Raw genomic sequence first — 22,972 nt, 5'->3', positions numbered from 1 at the left:
GAGGAGAGTCCTGCTGAAGAAGATGCCGTGCAAGGATCCCGTGGAGCCTTTCTGTCTGTGTGCATGTGCAAATTGACGGGCTCTAGGGTTGAGCAAGGGAGCGCGATGACGGAGCTGAGTCTGTGTGGAGAGGGATGCTGGGCTAGAGGCATCAGAGAACACTGCGGATAGGGAAGTGTTGGATGAGTGTGTGATGGGCGAGGCAGTGGGCAGAGCCCCATGATTCCTTCGATAGCTCAGCTGGTAGAGCGGAGGACTGTAGGCTCCCTTGCACGGCCATCCTTAGGTCGCTGGTTCAACTCCGGCTCGAAGGAGCGCCCTTTTGGCTCTGACCCATGCCCTGGGGCACCTCTGCCTTTTTAGCCCTGCCCAGATGGCTCCACTTCAAGGGCTGCCCAGCCTGGAGCTCTTGCCTGAGGCGGGGAGGAGCACCACCCAAGCCAGTGTGGACTGAACCCAGTGCAGGGGATGATGGCACCGGCACACTGGGCTTGTCAGGGGTCGCCTCCAACAGGGAAGCCAGTGTGTGAGTTGCTGGGGCTGTGAGAGAAACGCCAGTAGGAGGCCCAAGATGTGCGGCACATCCAGCCTGGGTCAAGGTGGCTGCCTGTGCGGGGAGAGGACCTCAGGCAGGGGCTGTGTGCTGGGGAATTAGCTCAAGTGGTAGAGCGCTCGCTTAGCATGTGAGAGGCAGCGGGATCGATGCCCGCATTCTCCAATGCTTTTCGTTCCCCTTGCCTGGACACAGGGCCCTTGGCCTGGGGCCCTCTGTCCTCTGGCGGCTGCGGGGAGAACGTGGTGTGCCCAGGCTTTACAGAGGACGACGACATCCAGGGATCTATCAAGAGCTGTATGGGCAGTTTACCGGAGGAAGTGAATTTCTCCCTCTTTGCTTGACAGTCGTCAGATGTCCCCCTTGGTACTTTTTCCCGCTCCCCCATAGAGGAAGGGCATCAACGCAATGGTGCAGCCTCGGTGCAGGGCCAATAAAAAGCCCAGAGAATGGAGGGTTTTCTCTCTGAATATGGGCTGAGGACAGTGGGCATGTTCATCTTTTAGGGCGAGAGGATCGGGGAGCTTCTGGACGACCTGCCAGCTCGTAGGATTTGGTTTCTGTGTAGAGGAATGGCTGTGCATCATTCTGGTGCTTGGCCGGAGGGCAAAAGGGAGCACGGTGAAACTGAAGCGAGGGAAGCTGCAGCAGGGTATGAGTAAGCTCCTTGTACCACTGAGGAGAGTCCTGCTGAAGAAGATGCCGTGCAAGGATCCCGTGGAGCCTTTCTGTCTGTGTGCATGTGCAAATTGACGGGCTCTAGGGTTGAGCAAGGGAGCGCGATGACGGAGCTGAGTCTGTGTGGAGAGGGATGCTGGGCTAGAGGCATCAGAGAACACTGCGGATAGGGAAGTGTTGGATGAGTGTGTGATGGGCGAGGCAGTGGGCAGAGCCCCATGATTCCTTCGATAGCTCAGCTGGTAGAGCGGAGGACTGTAGGCTCCCTTGCACGGCCATCCTTAGGTCGCTGGTTCAACTCCGGCTCGAAGGAGCGCCCTTTTGGCTCTGACCCATGCCCTGGGGCACCTCTGCCTTTTTAGCCCTGCCCAGATGGCTCCACTTCAAGGGCTGCCCAGCCTGGAGCTCTTGCCTGAGGCGGGGAGGAGCACCACCCAAGCCAGTGTGGACTGAACCCAGTGCAGGGGATGATGGCACCGGCACACTGGGCTTGTCAGGGGTCGCCTCCAACAGGGAAGCCAGTGTGTGAGTTGCTGGGGCTGTGAGAGAAACGCCAGTAGGAGGCCCAAGATGTGCGGCACATCCAGCCTGGGTCAAGGTGGCTGCCTGTGCGGGGAGAGGACCTCAGGCAGGGGCTGTGTGCTGGGGAATTAGCTCAAGTGGTAGAGCGCTCGCTTAGCATGTGAGAGGCAGCGGGATCGATGCCCGCATTCTCCAATGCTTTTCGTTCCCCTTGCCTGGACACAGGGCCCTTGGCCTGGGGCCCTCTGTCCTCTGGCGGCTGCGGGGAGAACGTGGTGTGCCCAGGCTTTACAGAGGACGACGACATCCAGGGATCTATCAAGAGCTGTATGGGCAGTTTACCGGAGGAAGTGAATTTCTCCCTCTTTGCTTGACAGTCGTCAGATGTCCCCCTTGGTACTTTTTCCCGCTCCCCCATAGAGGAAGGGCATCAACGCAATGGTGCAGCCTCGGTGCAGGGCCAATAAAAAGCCCAGAGAATGGAGGGTTTTCTCTCTGAATATGGGCTGAGGACAGTGGGCATGTTCATCTTTTAGGGCGAGAGGATCGGGGAGCTTCTGGACGACCTGCCAGCTCGTAGGATTTGGTTTCTGTGTAGAGGAATGGCTGTGCATCATTCTGGTGCTTGGCCGGAGGGCAAAAGGGAGCACGGTGAAACTGAAGCGAGGGAAGCTGCAGCAGGGTATGAGTAAGCTCCTTGTACCACTGAGGAGAGTCCTGCTGAAGAAGATGCCGTGCAAGGATCCCGTGGAGCCTTTCTGTCTGTGTGCATGTGCAAATTGACGGGCTCTAGGGTTGAGCAAGGGAGCGCGATGACGGAGCTGAGTCTGTGTGGAGAGGGATGCTGGGCTAGAGGCATCAGAGAACACTGCGGATAGGGAAGTGTTGGATGAGTGTGTGATGGGCGAGGCAGTGGGCAGAGCCCCATGATTCCTTCGATAGCTCAGCTGGTAGAGCGGAGGACTGTAGGCTCCCTTGCACGGCCATCCTTAGGTCGCTGGTTCAACTCCGGCTCGAAGGAGCGCCCTTTTGGCTCTGACCCATGCCCTGGGGCACCTCTGCCTTTTTAGCCCTGCCCAGATGGCTCCACTTCAAGGGCTGCCCAGCCTGGAGCTCTTGCCTGAGGCGGGGAGGAGCACCACCCAAGCCAGTGTGGACTGAACCCAGTGCAGGGGATGATGGCACCGGCACACTGGGCTTGTCAGGGGTCGCCTCCAACAGGGAAGCCAGTGTGTGAGTTGCTGGGGCTGTGAGAGAAACGCCAGTAGGAGGCCCAAGATGTGCGGCACATCCAGCCTGGGTCAAGGTGGCTGCCTGTGCGGGGAGAGGACCTCAGGCAGGGGCTGTGTGCTGGGGAATTAGCTCAAGTGGTAGAGCGCTCGCTTAGCATGTGAGAGGCAGCGGGATCGATGCCCGCATTCTCCAATGCTTTTCGTTCCCCTTGCCTGGACACAGGGCCCTTGGCCTGGGGCCCTCTGTCCTCTGGCGGCTGCGGGGAGAACGTGGTGTGCCCAGGCTTTACAGAGGACGACGACATCCAGGGATCTATCAAGAGCTGTATGGGCAGTTTACCGGAGGAAGTGAATTTCTCCCTCTTTGCTTGACAGTCGTCAGATGTCCCCCTTGGTACTTTTTCCCGCTCCCCCATAGAGGAAGGGCATCAACGCAATGGTGCAGCCTCGGTGCAGGGCCAATAAAAAGCCCAGAGAATGGAGGGTTTTCTCTCTGAATATGGGCTGAGGACAGTGGGCATGTTCATCTTTTAGGGCGAGAGGATCGGGGAGCTTCTGGACGACCTGCCAGCTCGTAGGATTTGGTTTCTGTGTAGAGGAATGGCTGTGCATCATTCTGGTGCTTGGCCGGAGGGCAAAAGGGAGCACGGTGAAACTGAAGCGAGGGAAGCTGCAGCAGGGTATGAGTAAGCTCCTTGTACCACTGAGGAGAGTCCTGCTGAAGAAGATGCCGTGCAAGGATCCCGTGGAGCCTTTCTGTCTGTGTGCATGTGCAAATTGACGGGCTCTAGGGTTGAGCAAGGGAGCGCGATGACGGAGCTGAGTCTGTGTGGAGAGGGATGCTGGGCTAGAGGCATCAGAGAACACTGCGGATAGGGAAGTGTTGGATGAGTGTGTGATGGGCGAGGCAGTGGGCAGAGCCCCATGATTCCTTCGATAGCTCAGCTGGTAGAGCGGAGGACTGTAGGCTCCCTTGCACGGCCATCCTTAGGTCGCTGGTTCAACTCCGGCTCGAAGGAGCGCCCTTTTGGCTCTGACCCATGCCCTGGGGCACCTCTGCCTTTTTAGCCCTGCCCAGATGGCTCCACTTCAAGGGCTGCCCAGCCTGGAGCTCTTGCCTGAGGCGGGGAGGAGCACCACCCAAGCCAGTGTGGACTGAACCCAGTGCAGGGGATGATGGCACCGGCACACTGGGCTTGTCAGGGGTCGCCTCCAACAGGGAAGCCAGTGTGTGAGTTGCTGGGGCTGTGAGAGAAACGCCAGTAGGAGGCCCAAGATGTGCGGCACATCCAGCCTGGGTCAAGGTGGCTGCCTGTGCGGGGAGAGGACCTCAGGCAGGGGCTGTGTGCTGGGGAATTAGCTCAAGTGGTAGAGCGCTCGCTTAGCATGTGAGAGGCAGCGGGATCGATGCCCGCATTCTCCAATGCTTTTCGTTCCCCTTGCCTGGACACAGGGCCCTTGGCCTGGGGCCCTCTGTCCTCTGGCGGCTGCGGGGAGAACGTGGTGTGCCCAGGCTTTACAGAGGACGACGACATCCAGGGATCTATCAAGAGCTGTATGGGCAGTTTACCGGAGGAAGTGAATTTCTCCCTCTTTGCTTGACAGTCGTCAGATGTCCCCCTTGGTACTTTTTCCCGCTCCCCCATAGAGGAAGGGCATCAACGCAATGGTGCAGCCTCGGTGCAGGGCCAATAAAAAGCCCAGAGAATGGAGGGTTTTCTCTCTGAATATGGGCTGAGGACAGTGGGCATGTTCATCTTTTAGGGCGAGAGGATCGGGGAGCTTCTGGACGACCTGCCAGCTCGTAGGATTTGGTTTCTGTGTAGAGGAATGGCTGTGCATCATTCTGGTGCTTGGCCGGAGGGCAAAAGGGAGCACGGTGAAACTGAAGCGAGGGAAGCTGCAGCAGGGTATGAGTAAGCTCCTTGTACCACTGAGGAGAGTCCTGCTGAAGAAGATGCCGTGCAAGGATCCCGTGGAGCCTTTCTGTCTGTGTGCATGTGCAAATTGACGGGCTCTAGGGTTGAGCAAGGGAGCGCGATGACGGAGCTGAGTCTGTGTGGAGAGGGATGCTGGGCTAGAGGCATCAGAGAACACTGCGGATAGGGAAGTGTTGGATGAGTGTGTGATGGGCGAGGCAGTGGGCAGAGCCCCATGATTCCTTCGATAGCTCAGCTGGTAGAGCGGAGGACTGTAGGCTCCCTTGCACGGCCATCCTTAGGTCGCTGGTTCAACTCCGGCTCGAAGGAGCGCCCTTTTGGCTCTGGCACAGCTCCTGCGGCACTTCTGTCATTTTAGCCCTGCCCGGATGGTTCCAATTCAGGGGCTGCCCAGCCTGGAGCTCTTGCCTGAGGCGGGGAGGAGCACCACCCAAGCCAGTGTGGACTGAACCCAGTGCAGGGGATGATGGCACCGGCACACTGGGCTTGTCAGGGGTCGCCTCCAACAGGGAAGCCAGTGTGTGAGTTGCTGGGGCTGTGAGAGAAACGCCAGTAGGAGGCCCAAGATGTGCGGCACATCCAGCCTGGGTCAAGGTGGCTGCCTGTGCGGGGAGAGGACCTCAGGCAGGGGCTGTGTGCTGGGGAATTAGCTCAAGTGGTAGAGCGCTCGCTTAGCATGTGAGAGGCAGCGGGATCGATGCCCGCATTCTCCAATGCTTTTCGTTCCCCTTGCCTGGACACAGGGCCCTTGGCCTGGGGCCCTCTGTCCTCTGGCGGCTGCGGGGAGAACGTGGTGTGCCCAGGCTTTACAGAGGACGACGACATCCAGGGATCTATCAAGAGCTGTATGGGCAGTTTACCGGAGGAAGTGAATTTCTCCCTCTTTGCTTGACAGTCGTCAGATGTCCCCCTTGGTACTTTTTCCCGCTCCCCCATAGAGGAAGGGCATCAACGCAATGGTGCAGCCTCGGTGCAGGGCCAATAAAAAGCCCAGAGAATGGAGGGTTTTCTCTCTGAATATGGGCTGAGGACAGTGGGCATGTTCATCTTTTAGGGCGAGAGGATCGGGGAGCTTCTGGACGACCTGCCAGCTCGTAGGATTTGGTTTCTGTGTAGAGGAATGGCTGTGCATCATTCTGGTGCTTGGCCGGAGGGCAAAAGGGAGCACGGTGAAACTGAAGCGAGGGAAGCTGCAGCAGGGTATGAGTAAGCTCCTTGTACCACTGAGGAGAGTCCTGCTGAAGAAGATGCCGTGCAAGGATCCCGTGGAGCCTTTCTGTCTGTGTGCATGTGCAAATTGACGGGCTCTAGGGTTGAGCAAGGGAGCGCGATGACGGAGCTGAGTCTGTGTGGAGAGGGATGCTGGGCTAGAGGCATCAGAGAACACTGCGGATAGGGAAGTGTTGGATGAGTGTGTGATGGGCGAGGCAGTGGGCAGAGCCCCATGATTCCTTCGATAGCTCAGCTGGTAGAGCGGAGGACTGTAGGCTCCCTTGCACGGCCATCCTTAGGTCGCTGGTTCAACTCCGGCTCGAAGGAGCGCCCTTTTGGCTCTGACCCATGCCCTGGGGCACCTCTGCCTTTTTAGCCCTGCCCAGATGGCTCCACTTCAAGGGCTGCCCAGCCTGGAGCTCTTGCCTGAGGCGGGGAGGAGCACCACCCAAGCCAGTGTGGACTGAACCCAGTGCAGGGGATGATGGCACCGGCACACTGGGCTTGTCAGGGGTCGCCTCCAACAGGGAAGCCAGTGTGTGAGTTGCTGGGGCTGTGAGAGAAACGCCAGTAGGAGGCCCAAGATGTGCGGCACATCCAGCCTGGGTCAAGGTGGCTGCCTGTGCGGGGAGAGGACCTCAGGCAGGGGCTGTGTGCTGGGGAATTAGCTCAAGTGGTAGAGCGCTCGCTTAGCATGTGAGAGGCAGCGGGATCGATGCCCGCATTCTCCAATGCTTTTCGTTCCCCTTGCCTGGACACAGGGCCCTTGGCCTGGGGCCCTCTGTCCTCTGGCGGCTGCGGGGAGAACGTGGTGTGCCCAGGCTTTACAGAGGACGACGACATCCAGGGATCTATCAAGAGCTGTATGGGCAGTTTACCGGAGGAAGTGAATTTCTCCCTCTTTGCTTGACAGTCGTCAGATGTCCCCCTTGGTACTTTTTCCCGCTCCCCCATAGAGGAAGGGCATCAACGCAATGGTGCAGCCTCGGTGCAGGGCCAATAAAAAGCCCAGAGAATGGAGGGTTTTCTCTCTGAATATGGGCTGAGGACAGTGGGCATGTTCATCTTTTAGGGCGAGAGGATCGGGGAGCTTCTGGACGACCTGCCAGCTCGTAGGATTTGGTTTCTGTGTAGAGGAATGGCTGTGCATCATTCTGGTGCTTGGCCGGAGGGCAAAAGGGAGCACGGTGAAACTGAAGCGAGGGAAGCTGCAGCAGGGTATGAGTAAGCTCCTTGTACCACTGAGGAGAGTCCTGCTGAAGAAGATGCCGTGCAAGGATCCCGTGGAGCCTTTCTGTCTGTGTGCATGTGCAAATTGACGGGCTCTAGGGTTGAGCAAGGGAGCGCGATGACGGAGCTGAGTCTGTGTGGAGAGGGATGCTGGGCTAGAGGCATCAGAGAACACTGCGGATAGGGAAGTGTTGGATGAGTGTGTGATGGGCGAGGCAGTGGGCAGAGCCCCATGATTCCTTCGATAGCTCAGCTGGTAGAGCGGAGGACTGTAGGCTCCCTTGCACGGCCATCCTTAGGTCGCTGGTTCAACTCCGGCTCGAAGGAGCGCCCTTTTGGCTCTGACCCATGCCCTGGGGCACCTCTGCCTTTTTAGCCCTGCCCAGATGGCTCCACTTCAAGGGCTGCCCAGCCTGGAGCTCTTGCCTGAGGCGGGGAGGAGCACCACCCAAGCCAGTGTGGACTGAACCCAGTGCAGGGGATGATGGCACCGGCACACTGGGCTTGTCAGGGGTCGCCTCCAACAGGGAAGCCAGTGTGTGAGTTGCTGGGGCTGTGAGAGAAACGCCAGTAGGAGGCCCAAGATGTGTGGCACATCCAGCCTGGGTCAAGGTGGCTGCCTGTGCGGGGAGAGGACCTCAGGCAGGGGCTGTGTGCTGGGGAATTAGCTCAAGTGGTAGAGCGCTCGCTTAGCATGTGAGAGGCAGCGGGATCGATGCCCGCATTCTCCAATGCTTTTCGTTCCCCTTGGCCTAGGCCATGGTGCCCTAGGGTTGAGGAGTTTCACTTGCATTTGTCATAGGTCTAGGGTAGGTGTTAGTCCTGTGTGTTAGGCGGTCATTTAATGTATTTCACTGTTACTTACAGATTTCTAATGAAAATCTTAATATCCAGTGTGAATTCTCATCCAGAGTTTTCACTGTACTTTTTATGTTGTACATAATATATAAATCTATTTCTTTATATACTTCTGAATAAAAAAGTAGAAATGTTGTATGTCTCTGCTTATTACTTCATTGTCGGACCAGAAAGCTGAGTTCTAATTAGAGTTTGGGGTTTTTTTTATGCCACATATCTCTCTAAATATTATTTTCATTGTGTATTGAACATACACACATCTCCTTTGAATTTCTGTTGATTATAAGCCTGCTAACTTTATTCTTTGATATATCAGATTGTGCCAGACTCCAAATAAAAGCATAGAGATGTATCTCTGTCATGTTTATTAAAAAGAAAATTTTGCCCTGGGCTGTGCTACTATGATTAATACTGACTTAATTAATAATGGTAGAAAACTCGGAATCAGGTATTGCTGGTTTTATACCCTGTACTAAAGAATACCAGTTCAGCAGCAGATTTTTGGATTAACATTAATTAAAAGATAATTAAAGCAAATATATGAGACTGACTCATCATTTTATCTTGCAAATATTTACAGCTATTCCATTAAAAGTGAATCCCTCTGACATTTCCACTTTATTCAGAAGCAGCCTTTTTTTTGCTGTAATTACTAATAAAGATGGATAAAGCACCACGCTAAGTTTTACCATAGATCACTGTGTAAATCATCTGTATGCATGTTTAGCATTAAATAAAGTTAATTCCATTCTACATTCTTCCATGACAACTCTCTCCTTTGGGGATTAAAGAAGGCCTCCTTCCCAGAAAATTAAACGTAAATGTTACAGGAAAACATGAGTTTTGATACAGCAGAACCATGGGACTTCAACAGTTTTGTTTCCACTGTGTGAAAAGTTTGGACATTCACTACTTCTCCCACCTCCATTAGAAACAGAAAGTGGGAGCGATGCAGTTTTTTCAAAAACACAGAAGACAGAGTGCCAGCAAAGTTCAAGCTAAACAGTGATGCAAGTAGATCTATTTCATAACCCCTTTTTTACTTAAATATATTCTTACATTTGAGAGGAGAAGCAAGTCGTGGTAAAGTTTGACTGGTAATACAGTGCAACCAACTACACCCAGAATGATGCTGTAATAAAAGTTTTACTATATTTATTAAACCTGCAATTACATGTCTAGCATATTTTGATGTCAAGAACATCTATTTAACTCATGACATTTAAAGTTTTTTCTCTTTCAATAGCAGCAGAACAGATATAAAAGCAAAATGACCCATAAAATCTTCTAGTCTTACTTCTAGGTTGTGTTACATTTCAACAATAAAATACTTTTCACCATTTTGATAACTTGTGTTTGAGTAAAACTTAAAGTCCTCTCTTCTTTTTTAATATTAACCTACCATTTCCTCCGCCAGTATGTTTCAGCAGTTAGTTACGCTTACTGTTAAAACCATGCGTCGCTTTCAGCTCAAATTACTTCTATATTCCAAGCACGGGTTTTGGTTATGCCTGCCTTCATAAAGTGAAGAATACTCTCACACCTAGCATTTTTCCCTTCAAAAATATTACACAGTATAATCAAATAATCTATCAGTTGTCTTCTTTATGACAAGAGAATCTGATCAAACTCCTGTCTCTAGTTTTTGAATTGTTATTATAGCACTTTTCTGCGTTGGCATTACTTTTTCAACATACTTCAGGAAAAGATGCTCTCATGAGAACTGGGTGCAGTATTCAAAGACTGCACTTCACAAGCATAGTCTGCATTATTTTATCCTAACAGTCTGACCTGTCGTTCAACTAGATTAAAACATTTTAGATGAAGCACACAGATTGCTTATGGGATGAAATAGATAGGTTCACATTGCATCATCTCTGAATCTTTGCAGGCGTGTGGTACAAAAACCACGTTGTAACAATCAGTGTCTACAGTGCAGGTAACTCAGATGGTTTTGCCATCATAATCATGCCAGACACACAAGCATTTTTAGACATGTTGCAAAGCACATTTTACATACCTGTAGGACTTCTTAATCTCATCATGTGTTGCTCCCTTCTCTAGGGCCAGGATTTCATATAACGCTTCCCCTGCCGTTGACAAAGCACGCTGCCGTTGTTCAGCCATGTTAGCAGTACATTACCAAAGCTGCTAATGTAGAACAGAATTCCAAATAGCAGGGACTGCAAGTATATATGGATAGTATTTCTTATTGTTTATTTTAATAGACTTTAACCAGGTAGTAAAAAGTTAAAGATACTTGAAAGTGAAATTAATATAAAATCTCCTCTAAATTATCCTCTATCCCTTAAGATATTTTACAATTATTTAAGAAAATGGAAAACCAAAACAAAAACCAGGTCTTGTGCTAGGTATCACTGTTTGTATTAATGGCTTGATGTTGCTCTCACTGAAATGAATGGCTAAATTTCCTATAGCATTAAAGCCTGCACATAGTATTTCCACCTAGTTTTATTGATGTTTGTTTACATCTTTTCTATGTCTTAGAAGAATTGTTCTACTATTTGTTAAGGCTATTGACTTCCCAAAGTGGCATAAGACCTTTGTACCTCTAAGTATAACCTAATGCAACACAGTGGTGAATTTTTACTTTCTCAACACAAGGACTCAGATTCAGCCTAACCAATTTTAGGTGCCCAAGTTAAGTGATTAAGTTTCAAACTTAGTCAAACTAGATTTCTTATATTGTCAACAGACAGAGCTACATACTCAGCGGCCAACCAACCAAGCACTTTCTCCCTATTACCTCTACTACAGTGTGCTCAGGATGACTGCAGTCCCAACTCATGTGCCTGAGGGCAGGTGGAATGGATCTGGACATAGGCAATGAGGCTAGATATCAAGAATTGACCTCAGTATTATAAAAGCAACCATTTATTTCAAACTTATGCATGGAAAATACTGACATCAATCGGGGTCCTATTATTTGAGATACAAGACTTGGGGTTGAATTCATGAGCTTGTGATAAATTTTAAGAGGTGCCTTTAAAGTATAGAGCAAATAAAGGCTAAGCATAGGCTGACAGATTTAATCCACTTCAGATCTATCATTCATTCCTTCTTTCATCACAGAAGCAAAGCAGACAAACAAGTGATTCTCCACTGAGTGGCTCTACTATCTCCTTACAGTTCATAGTTCATCCTTCTGGATTTGAAGAACCAAACATTTTTAAATCAGACATAGCTAATGCTAGGCAATGACATGAAGAAACTCATATAAACCATAATGTAAAACACCAGATATAGATACCTATCATTCAGAAGAGAAAGGTGCAGCTCTTTGATCACAGACTTGCCACAACAAAACTCTCACCACAACCTCTTTATTTCTATGTATGTTGCACTCTTCTCCAAATGTTGAGAAGTGATCACAGAAAAAGGCTAAAAGTGAGCGGTAACCCAGCCATAAGAAAAATTTCTGAGAACCTGTTTTGTTAGATAAGACTACCCACTGCTATTTCACCCTTCTCATTGCTGAACTAGAAACTCTATCTTGCCATTATTCATGTATTATTTACTAGGCCACATAGGTTCTGGACCTATGGTCAGAACCAGTCGTGTAACACTTTTAAGCTCTTCGGCTTTGTTCAATACCAAAGGGAAAAATCAAATACCATCTAAATGTACACAGAAATATAATTCACTGAGTAATTCTGGCACATAGTATCTGATTTACCAAAAGACCTAAATTTATTCATATTTACTTTGATGTTTTCCTTTTCTAATAAAACTAACACACAATTTAGGGTGTGTTCTAAATTTCTGCTGAAAAAAAAGTTCCTTCCTACTTTTAAGTGTCGTATCAAAGCATCAACTAAAGGGACTGAACTTTTGGTTTTAAATTAACAATTAAGAACAAAATTATATATGAGCATCTAGATATTACTTTACCACCTGCATAATTACAATGCTACTTGTTAATAACAGTATGTCCAGAGCTATTTAATAATATAATCCTGGGATCTATCTTGATCACACTGGAATCATGCAAGGGATATCAAGCCTGTTAATGCACCGGATAATGGTGGGCAACCATGTGAAGTCACAGATATACATAATTATTTTTACATTCCATTACATAATACTGATTGGGTAGATGGTAACCCTGAAGCATAACATAAAATTAAAGTTACGATGGATTTTATTCTGAAGAACTAAAAATTCATGTAATTTATACTTTCTCATAAAATAATTTTAATAATCTAGTCAGCTATGAAAATTTAGACTCACTAGCCTATTCAGTCTTCTAGGGATTAATCACCCTGAAGGTCTAGCTACTTAAAATTATTTCTTACTTATTTAAAGCAGTACTATAAAATACTAAAAGAACAATGAAATGACACTTTTCTAGAAAAAGTTATGCTCTCTTTATTAAGGAAGATATAACAGTTACAGTCTTAGTACTAGATATATTCCTGATGTCTGCAATTACATTAGAATCCTATTTTCAAGCTGTGTACTTTTGTTCCAGTAGAACAGAGTCAAGAAAATACTGTTTCCTTCCCTGAATGACAATAAACTATGTTAAAAGAGAATCCAAATTCTGATAACAATTCCACATATCCAAAGAGGATGGGACCTCTAGCTATTTCTGCACAATTTTTTTACTATCCAAGATTAACTATCTTATATAGGGGTTGTAATAGTATGCCTTTTCTCTACAATACCCATTTTTCGGATTTGTGCTGAAAAATAAGGCAAGGTGATTCAAATAACATACCTGCTTCAAAAGGTGATGGAACACAATCTGGTATGTGTAAACTCACAACATTATCAGTTCAATATCTCTGTGTCTTTATGCCAATATAATCCAAAAGGAAAGAAGAAAGTGCCGCCAGAAGCCCTGTTCCACAGAAACTCAGCTGCTGCTTTTCATCCTTTGCAATCAAGGTTAAACAGGTCAGTGGAGTACGATTACTCCTTCTGTTTGTTTGTTTAGTATCCAATTGGTTACCTCTCAGGACGATCTATGAAAGAACAAATAAAACATTCATGAGCCTAAAGGCTGATATATCTGAGAGTTAATGACACCAAAAAATATGGGACAACTGTGTATTTAGTTAGTTGTTCTTCTGTGCTTTGCTCTTGATGGGGTCTTGAGTTTGTCTTTTTTCCCCATGCAAATATATTAAATTTGTTTAAAGATACAACAGCCTTGCTCTAAAGTTCACTTCTTTGAGACCAGCCATGGCTTAGGTTTACTATATAGTCTCTTCCAAGACAGGATTAACTGAAGAAGTCCCTTTAGGACTCCTCCTGAGTTCTTGTAAATTTTTATTAGCAAAACAGAAGATGTAGGGGGTCTTCTCTTATGCTGATGGAGCTTCTCCTCTAACTTATACCATGAAAAAGGTCTGGAGAGCCATTCATTTTTATTGGACTATAAATGCCAAAGACTTAAAAAAACAATTGCTCTTGGTATGTCATCTTTGGAACCAAATATTTCATCCTTTGAACTCAAAAAGTTCATTTCCCAGATCACCCAATTCCAAATTAATGAGGTTTTGTAGTGTGCTCACCTTGGCTGGCTGCCAGACCCCCACCCAGCCACTGTCTCACTTGCACTCCTCACCAGAACAGAATAGAAGGAGAAAATAAGATGAAAAGCTCATAGATCAAGATGAAGATAGGAAGGTCACTTACCAATTACTGTCACAGGCAAAACAGACTCAACTTGGGAAAATCAATTTATTGGCAATTAAAAGAGATTTGGATGGTGAGAAACAAAGACAAAAATTAAAACAACATCTTCCACTCACCACCCTATTTCTAGGCTCAGATTCACTCCTTCAATCCCAACTCATCTACCCCCACCCCTGAGTAGCACAGGGCAGACAGGGAATTGTGGGTTGTGGTGAATTTGTAACAGCTTCTCTCTGCTGCTCCTTCCTCCTCACACTTTCCTCCTGATTCATTATAGGTCCCCCCACAGGCTGCAGTCTTTCGCAAACTGCTCCAGTGGGAGTCCTCCACAGGGCATGTTTCCTGTGAGGGAGAACCTCTCATACGTGGGCTCCTGTCCATGGACCACAGTTCCTTCAGGAAACATCCACCTTCTCTGGCATGTAGTGGATAGGCTGCAGCAAAATACCTGCTCCACCATGGCCCTCTCCACAGGCTGCAGGGGGATCTCCGCTCCAGGGCCTGGAGCATCTCCTCTTCTTCTTCTCTGACCTTGGTGTTCACAGGGCTGTTTCTCACACCTTTCTCTCACTCCCCACTGCCATGCAGTGTTTTGTTCTTTCTTAAATATATCTTCCTAGACAAGGCACCAGCTTGGCTGATGGGCTTATCTGTGTCCTGCAGTAGGTCTGTTGTGGAGCCGTCTGTATCCAGTCCCCGACCTCCTCCCTAGAGGAGTGTGCCTAGAGTGCCCCACTACCTAAACCTTGCCATTGACACCTGGTACACTTTTACATAGACTAAAGTCCCAGAAACTGATTCATGGGGACCCATAACCCAGTAAAGTCTGCTTTGGTAAGAGTCAAGTCAGTTTGTGCTTGGATTTTACTGCAAGATTGGAACTATAATAATTAAAAAACCAAACAAACAAACAAAAAAAACAAACACAAAAACAAATGTGTAAATGATTACGATCATATAAAGACACTACGAAAAAGGAAGCAACAGTCTGACAGCTGATAAAAGATTAAATGGATGCTTTTTAATACGAAGAACGTGATTTTAACATTTCCCTTGGTCTTAGGTACGTTCTTTAATGTCAAATGTTTCCTCAAATTTCAGCTTTGGATAGGGACAAGGCAAGGCACTTTTCAACCTAAAATGTGTTTGTCAAAGTTATGAGGAGTCAAAACAGCATAGTCAAAATATCTTTTCCAGGACATTAACAAGAGTAACTACAGCTAGTTCTATTATGTTGTATGAACATAATAAACTAAATTATTCAATCACCTTGCTTGATCTTAACCTTTGAAATGACTTAATCATTCTTGCAAAACAAAACAAAACGTACATTTTTTAATGGCAAGAAGAAATTAAGGGATAAAAAATAGAAAGAAGAAAATAAAATCACTCTGAGGTTACCCGAATTCTCTATACTTATTTACATCCTATTATCAAGAAAAACACTCTTCTGCAATCCTGTCACATCCGTAGACCTACAGTTCTGTGTGAATACAGCTCCCTCTGGCGTTTTGAGTGCTCTGTAACCTGTGCTGCTTTTCTTTTAAGCCCTCCTGTTCTGTTTGAAGGAAATGAACACAACCTCCGCAAATCCAGTTTTTTCCTTTGGGAATTCTACATCCTAAGCACATTCTAGTGGATCTTTAAAAGACCCAAACTTTAACGAATTGTCATAACTCTTTTGTCAGATCAGCTATACAATTTAGAAGAATAAAACATATGATTTATACTTGTTCACTCTTCTCATTAATTTGTTATTTTTTGTATCATAAAATAGTGCACCACAACACCACTGTGGCAGAAAATCCAAAACTAAAAGTCCTAGTCCCAAAGGACCTTTTAGCTAAAAAGTCTTACTTACACTTTACATTTATATGTTGCATGCATTTCAAAACAGACAAATCGGAACATGTCTGGAAATGCAAAGTTGCATATCGGCCTATAAAAAGTTTGAAACGTGGCCCAGACAGAGCAGGAGGGCCGAGGTTGCTTCAGAAGCCTTCAGTTACACACAATGAGAGCTTAAGGGCTGAAGAGCTCTGAGTCACTCTGGTCCTTCCTCCGACTGCTCCCTCCTTTTCCAGGCTCATAGCAAGTTCAGGAACTTAGAGCCTGGAGCTGAAAGACAGACATGCATGACAGGACTGGCATCATTGCTCAACAGCAGTGTGAATTTTTAGCTTCCAAGGCAAGGAAAGGCAATTTTTAAAAGCTGAATTGTTTTCTTAGTTTGCTGAATCTTGCAGTGTTAATATTGACATGATCAACGCATGTAGGAGATACAAGTGGTCAGAAAAAGCACTCCTGACTTCCACGGAGAACCTACAGCTTCTGACTCTTTCTTCCAATAGTGACAGGAAAAGAAAATCTCTGATTTTACACAGAGGAATTTGGGGGCTGAAATAAATTATCGTGCTGGTGTGCTTTAGTGAAGCCAGCAGGTTAAAGGAGGTGATCCTTCCCCTCTACTCAGCACTGGTGAGGCCTCACCTGGAATTCTGGGTCCAGATCAGGGCCCCCTAGTACATGAGAGACATGCAAATACTGGAGAGAATCCAGCAAAGGGCCACAAGGATGATGAAGGGACTGGAGCAACTCCCCTGTGAGGAAAGGCTGAGAGAAAGCTCAGGGGATCTCATCAATGTATATAAATACCTGAAGAGAGGGTGCAAAGAGGATGGAGCCAGGCTCTTTCCAGTTGTGCCTGATGACAGGACCAGAGGCAATGGGCACAAACCAAAACACAGGAGGTTTCCTCTGAACATCAGGAAACACTTTTTCATTGTGAGCATGATCAAGCACTGGCACAGGTTGCCCAGGGAGGTTGTAGAGTTGCCATTCTTGAAGATATTCAAAAGCCACCTGGACACAGTCCTGGGAAACTGTTTTTAGGTGGCCCTGCTTACTTTCCCCCAAACCTCCCTGGTGTGATTACTATTATCACTAATTTCTGTGCCTTGTCCTGCCAAAAAGTTGGTAAGAACATTAGCAAGGATGTTGGAATTTATATTGGTGACTGACCAGAACTGACAAGAGAAAGAAGGCAGGTGAGGAGACTGAAATAAGAGCTCTTGTTAACTGATGACTTTTCACAGATGAATGAATGCCAGTCTGAAAAAGGAAGACCCAAAACAAGTAAAGCATGAGGATATGAGTAAAGTATGGTAGGCTAATGAGATGAGAAAATATGTACATTGAGAAAAGATGTATACAGGGGCAGTTTGTACTGTTTTTTCGTGCTTTGGGCAGGTTCTATCCTTTGTTTTATTTTTTAATATTATGCCATGGTAATGTCAACATTAATAACACCCAGCTGAGCAAGCTAATCAAAAGACTGAGCAAGTGGAAAAGAACGCTTCTGCCAAGATGCACTGGGCCTCTGGCTCAGGCACAGGGACTTTCAATAAGAAGGGGAGAGTACTTCTGAGGCAGTTATATCCCAAATCGTTCTTGTCATTTTTTTTAGCCAGTTCTGCTTCACATGCTCCTGGACATCTAGTGCCCTGTCTGAACTGTATGGCATGCTACCTGTTAAATATTCAAACAATCTCCTAAAGAAGAGAGAATTGGTTTAAGGTCCTTTCTTCAGAGCAAGCCTTTTTAGATATCAGACAAGCCCAACAATTCTACAGCAAGAAATTACACTCCTCTTGCCACATTTCTCTGCTACAGAATAGTTACTGTCATTATGGTTTTGAAAGTAATAACAGAATTGATTTAAATAATATGATTGCATTGCATCCATTTTTAAATACATGTATCTATATTGGAAGGAAGGTATTCCATCTGGTAACCCATCTGCAACTCCATCTATACAAGAAGTAAGTATTCATAAGAGAACATTCATATATTTGAATTCTCTGAACATATTGTGACCTTCTGTTACTATTCACATAGAATCTCAATTTAAATATATGTTGGGTTTTTAATATCTTTCAACAACTGCAGTATCGGAAAAAAAAGTAGCAAACTCAAGAATTATGAACCTTAAATGAACAGTCAGTTGCATATCCAAATTGCTCATGCCTTTACATGGTCAGTTTGACACAGAGCAGAAATCCAAAACTGTAACTTCCTAGCTCATTCCAGTAAATATAGTTCAAAGGCTTGGTGGACTACCTAAGTGACATGATATAAACATTTTTCCCCTTGAAATTAAATTAGAGGCTTAAAAGCAATATTTTAAGTAATACTAATATATTTAATGTTTTCAATAAGATACTTAGTGAAACCCTGGGAATTTTATTCTCATCTGTTTTTGAGAAAGTTCCATCTATCCTCCCTAATTTAAAGTGGGTCATGGAGGTAGCTATAACTAAGACATGAATCATAGTAATCTCTCTGGCTTTAATTTATATTTCTTTCTAAAAAGAAAAGGATGGGAAGTCCCTAGTATATGTAGCTTTAACAACTCAGAGGTGAGTTATCTAGGACTTCAAGTAAAAGTGAAGTAAGAGAGTCCCCTAATTCCCTATTTAGGCAGTGCCTTGGTAATTCATTTTGCAGATAGCTGTAGCATTTTAAGGCAGTATTCTATCGCTTATCATAAGTTAGCAAACTCACAGTTCTGGTAGCAGCTTTATTCATTTTAGCACAGCCTAATAAGTTACAGCTAAGAATCAGGAAGTTTAGCTTCAACAATATAAGTGCTTTGCCCTATTTCTAAGTTACTTTACCAGAAACAGATTAGGAGACAGGAGTACCACATCTTCTTGGTATGTGCTCCTTGGGAATCAACAGTTGCTTTCAGTCCTCCCCATCAGGTACAACCTTTCTCCAGCACCTAACAGTTCTCTCCACTTATCTCTCCTTCACAGTTTTGTTAAACAACCACCCTTTGACATCTTCTGTCATCTTTGTTTAAGCAAGCTCTTTCCTGAAATCCCCAACATAGTTCTCAGTTCCATCTTGCACCTAAGCCCCCCATCTATTCTCACCCAAATTCCTGCAAGCTGGCTCCTTACCTACACAGTTCCCAGGAGGGAGGGGATGCAGCAGGGGAGATGGCAGTCAGTAGCCATTTCTTTTTAAAGCGTCATTAATCGTCACATAGGATTTATTACCCTGTCTTAGAAGTGTTTACTTAATTGGTGGCTGAGAAAGGTAAACTCTTTCTAAAGTGCTGATGAGTAACTATCTTATCTATCCAGAAAGGAATGTGTGTTCAGTGGTTGAGTTAAAAATCAAAGAATTAAAGCAACAGGCAATCCCAGGAGTAGAGGAATTACAGATTAATGGATGAGAAGACAGAAGTCTCAGATATATTTTTTTTCTGAATGTCACTTACTGGGAGAAAGTAAAAATTCCTAAAAATGTACTTAATTGGCATAAATATTTCACCAATAAAATAAAGAAGCAAAACCATAAACATGAATGGTATTCTACACATACTAGGTGTAGAAAAAGCCACTAGAAATATTTCCCAATAATTAAGTAAACTAACATTTCAGTAAATTAATAGCTTCATTGTTAACCATTTATCACAGCTGTTCTTAGATTTTTTTTTTCCCTCCTTATTATAACAAACCCTTTCAGCTGGAAAATACTGAGAACTGAAACTCAAAGTCTGAACCCATGAGTTTACAGTTGGCTCAAGTCAATCTGAAGGTTGCCAACAAAGAGGTGGTCCAAACTTTCACTGATTTTTTTTCCCTTTTTTTTTTTTTTTTTTTTTTCCTTAGTTTTCAGTTAAATCGACTTGCTAGTCTGACTCATTCCATGACTGGCATCATTACCAGAGCTGATGCAATGGAAGTTGTGACATCACACCTTTTCAGCAGCAGTAAAGTCTTACATTGTCTTCAGCTCACCACAAAACTGCACCTTAAAAAGTATAAAGGGGCCAGAATACCATACAAGTATGAAGCACAAGTAAATTCTGTGGAAAATAACACAAATTAGGAGAATTAAGACCCCTCCAGACTAGTCTGTGGCTATAGGAGAGGCTGATGTTTGACAGCATATTAAGTATGTTGAAGGCCTCTGCTGCCAGATTTACAGTGACATGGGTACATGACACAACGTGCTGTTCCCATTGAAACACCCTCTGAAAATTCAATTTGTTCAAAAAAACCTTTGACAGGTTAACTCTGCCCTGGTGAGATGACTGCTACAACAGGCATCGGTTGCCCACACAGCCCTAACCCTCTGTGGTTCAGGCACCGCGTGTTCCTCTGCAACCAGGATAAAAGCAGACAGGCAGCATAAAATCCTCACGAAGCGCTCTGCTAATTTGACAAAAATGTAATCATGTGCCCACACCTGATCCAGATCAAATTTGTACTGCTGGGTGATGTGGCATGGCCCAGAGCCAGTGGTAATGATTGTGGAACCACAGCACTCGGCTAAGGCTTATCCTTCAGATGAATTATCCGTACGGGAAACTGTAAATACAGGCTGTGGCCTATTGCTGTGGAAACGGCTTGTGCAGGCTCCCCAGAACATGTCCCGATCCGCACAAAAGAGACATAGCGTAACTCCTTGCCAAACCACCTTTCTTTCTACCCTTAGAGGGAGGGTGCTGGGTTAGCCTCTGACTGAGCACATTAAGCAAGGGAAGGAAAAAAAAAAAGGAAATTACATGTCTGAGGTTTTTCTTTCGGGCAAGTCTCTTACAAAAATAAAGGAGCGTACAAATGTCTTTGTTTCCCTGCCAACTTTTATAAGAACTAATTAAGACCAAGGAGAGCTTCATTTTCCTGTTTATTTCATACAGAGAACAACTAATGAATTTAACCTATTGATGATTCTGCAGCTGCCTGCTTTAATTTGTGTATGATTGGGAAACAAAAAGTTAGTGTAACAGCAATGAGTCGCCAAAGCTGCAGAGTGGTCACTGGTGTGCGATCCAGCTGTGTGATCAAACTTCAATTAGGCAGCTGTGACAACAGAGCATGGCTGTCCTTCCAAGCAGGAAACCGGTATTAAAATTATGGCTGCTGCTTCGTAGTTGCTTATTTCCAAATCGGCTGATTTGTCCATAATAAGGTGAATAGAACTGTAATGGCATATCTAGGGTGCTGGCATTTATTCCCCGCTAAAGAAAATCACACACTTTCCAATTTTATGATTTATCTATTGATCGCAACAGAAAAGTTAGGCCACAAAATTCAGTGGCAATGGCTATCAATAAATGCTTTACCAGAAAACAATATTTGGGGGTAAATATTCACAGGACTTAGCATAGCTTATATTTCTTAGTTCAGGCAAATAGATTACAAGGCATTTATTATATCGAAGAGTCCTATGGACTTTATGGAAATCATACAGAATTCAATAAAGAATTTTATGGCTGCTATAAAACCTACAAAATAACTTTTAATGTCCTTTTGATTCAGAAGGTGAGATCCCAGACCTCTACAAATCAGTGAGAGAACTCCCGATTGAGATTGACAGAAAATGTGCACCAAATCATTCGCAGCTCTTATTTATAAAACTTTCCATAAATTTCTCTACGTGACTGGGTAACCTTATGGGTTTTACTCACATTATATTCTACAGGGTTTATTTTTCAGAAGTAGGGGGGAGGATGATTCACTTCAGGAGAAGCGAGGTACTTTATTTTCTTGCTTTCCTTAAAAAACAGCTCTTCAAACTTTTACATGTAATTTCAAAGTATTATTTCAAAACAATTTACAAATATTAGACAGGGATTCGCAAACTGTGCTATCCTATCACCAAGTACCAAGGCTAGTTAGGGATATGGTGTAGTTGAGAACTGTCAATGTTAGGTTAAGGGTTGGACTAGGTGATCTTTAAGGTCTTTTCCAACCTTGATGATCTTGTGATTCTGTGATACTTAAGAAGGCACACGCAGAGCTTGGGAACTACTGCTGTCCTGCTGCACCACCCATCCCCAGCCAAGGTTAACCCTGCTTTAGCTCATGCATGAAGCTTTGTACCGTTTTAACAAATGGAAACTAGAATATCAAGTTACAGCTAACTCTCAAAATGCACACTGTTACATGTTCATTATATTCCAAAACCACAAACCTGGAGATGTGAAGCTTTTCCTGGGAAGCTGGGCAAAAGCCTTCTCCGTACAGCAAGCAGAAATTGGCCACCAGCACCCTCTGGCTGGAATGTGGCAGTATTATAAACACTTTAGTGTGTGCTTGGAATCTGTGGCATAGAAGGGGGAAATTATTTCCTGCAGTATGTATGTCATATCAGAGCAGAACAGAATCCATGTTATGTATTACTTGGCAACAGTCAGTATATGCTGCTACTGTTTCTTCACATTGCAATCTCCTTTGCTGGTGCTAGGCACCTGACTTTGTGATCTTTCATCATCTTTTGATGCCACAATTCAAAATAGACAATTTGCAGTAACAGATTTCACCAATTCTTCCTTTTCTTATTTGCATATTATTTAAAAGTTGCATGCAATTTAAGTTAATGTATTGTTACCAATTACATATGAAACAATGTTTGTTCCTACATTTGATAATTGAGAACTATAAATAAGTTTGCATGATGTACATTTTGAATTTTTTTTCCAAGTAGTGTTTAGAAAGATCTCTTTCATCAACTCTTTCTGCAAATAGACAATCATGCATATAGACACGATAACACGACAAGGAAACAAAAATATATCCGAAAATTGAATTACAAAGCAATTATGCTTTGAATTCATATGCCGTTTGGGAGTACATTTTGGGGCTGTGCATTTTTTTTTCATATCTTGCAATAAACCAGTCACTTGTAATGCAAATAGTATTGACTTGCAGTATATATTAGTATTAGTTCTGACTTCTAACAAATTAAATTCTCCCGTTATCTGGGAATTGATTATCTTGGCTACAGATGCAATGATGTGTAGTTTGCCCACGGATCATCCAGTTCAAGCTCAGCAGCAGTATAACCAATCTTTCATCAAATTAATCTATTTAGGCCTGTTGGTTCTCAAACCTTTGTGCTCTTAATTTAGTCTTAATTAATTAATCTTGAACTGGATGATTTGTGGGCAAACTACACGTAAAGTATCAGGATCTTTCTTTAGAGGCTTTACACTCTTTCTGGCTCTTTATACAAGTTACAGGTACTGCAGCATATGTTTTTTCTACTTATTTTGTGTAATCATG

General features: G+C 45.1%; 1 protein-coding gene and 14 non-coding genes across 17 annotated transcripts in view; 14 read left to right on the top strand and 1 right to left on the bottom strand.

Moving 5' to 3' along the window:
- DNAJC5B (DnaJ heat shock protein family (Hsp40) member C5 beta) overlaps nucleotides 1–13,102 on the bottom strand; it is a 36,370-nt gene extending 23,268 nt beyond the window's left edge. Inside the window, exons 1-2 of one of the 3 annotated variants that reach the window (XM_026843312.1) lie at nucleotides 12,967–13,102; nucleotides 10,246–10,408 (exon numbers count right to left, since the gene is read on the bottom strand). In XM_026843312.1, the coding sequence (XP_026699113.1) occupies nucleotides 10,246–10,352 (107 nt within the window). In that variant the 5' untranslated portion in view covers nucleotides 10,353–10,408; nucleotides 12,967–13,102. The remainder of the gene's footprint in view (nucleotides 1–10,245; nucleotides 10,409–12,966) is intronic. The other 2 variants (XM_026843310.1, XM_026843311.1) reach the window with 2 other exon arrangements.
- TRNAY-GUA lies at nucleotides 226–314 on the top strand. Its single transcript is given in 2 exon segments — nucleotides 226–262; nucleotides 279–314. It is a non-coding gene; the product is annotated as a tRNA-Tyr (tRNA).
- Nucleotides 646–718, top strand: TRNAA-AGC. Its single transcript has one exon. It is a non-coding gene; the product is annotated as a tRNA-Ala (tRNA).
- Nucleotides 1,456–1,544, top strand: TRNAY-GUA. Its single transcript is given in 2 exon segments — nucleotides 1,456–1,492; nucleotides 1,509–1,544. It is a non-coding gene; the product is annotated as a tRNA-Tyr (tRNA).
- TRNAA-AGC lies at nucleotides 1,876–1,948 on the top strand. Its single transcript has one exon. It is a non-coding gene; the product is annotated as a tRNA-Ala (tRNA).
- On the top strand, nucleotides 2,686–2,774 carry TRNAY-GUA. Its single transcript is given in 2 exon segments — nucleotides 2,686–2,722; nucleotides 2,739–2,774. It is a non-coding gene; the product is annotated as a tRNA-Tyr (tRNA).
- Nucleotides 3,106–3,178, top strand: TRNAA-AGC. Its single transcript has one exon. It is a non-coding gene; the product is annotated as a tRNA-Ala (tRNA).
- TRNAY-GUA lies at nucleotides 3,916–4,004 on the top strand. Its single transcript is given in 2 exon segments — nucleotides 3,916–3,952; nucleotides 3,969–4,004. It is a non-coding gene; the product is annotated as a tRNA-Tyr (tRNA).
- On the top strand, nucleotides 4,336–4,408 carry TRNAA-AGC. Its single transcript has one exon. It is a non-coding gene; the product is annotated as a tRNA-Ala (tRNA).
- On the top strand, nucleotides 5,146–5,234 carry TRNAY-GUA. Its single transcript is given in 2 exon segments — nucleotides 5,146–5,182; nucleotides 5,199–5,234. It is a non-coding gene; the product is annotated as a tRNA-Tyr (tRNA).
- Nucleotides 5,566–5,638, top strand: TRNAA-AGC. Its single transcript has one exon. It is a non-coding gene; the product is annotated as a tRNA-Ala (tRNA).
- TRNAY-GUA lies at nucleotides 6,376–6,464 on the top strand. Its single transcript is given in 2 exon segments — nucleotides 6,376–6,412; nucleotides 6,429–6,464. It is a non-coding gene; the product is annotated as a tRNA-Tyr (tRNA).
- Nucleotides 6,796–6,868, top strand: TRNAA-AGC. Its single transcript has one exon. It is a non-coding gene; the product is annotated as a tRNA-Ala (tRNA).
- Nucleotides 7,606–7,694, top strand: TRNAY-GUA. The gene is given in 2 exon segments: nucleotides 7,606–7,642; nucleotides 7,659–7,694. It is a non-coding gene; the product is annotated as a tRNA-Tyr (tRNA).
- Nucleotides 8,026–8,098, top strand: TRNAA-AGC. The gene has a single exon. It is a non-coding gene; the product is annotated as a tRNA-Ala (tRNA).
- Nucleotides 13,103–22,972: the final 9,870 nt, after the last annotated feature.

Source organism: Athene cunicularia, assembly GCF_003259725.1.
Source record: "Athene cunicularia isolate RWA chromosome 2 unlocalized genomic scaffold, athCun1 chr2_part1, whole genome shotgun sequence".
Classification (NCBI taxonomy): Eukaryota; Metazoa; Chordata; class Aves; order Strigiformes; family Strigidae; genus Athene; species Athene cunicularia.
Note: the sequence above shows the minus strand (reverse complement) of the source record. Positions and strands in the feature narration are given on the sequence as shown.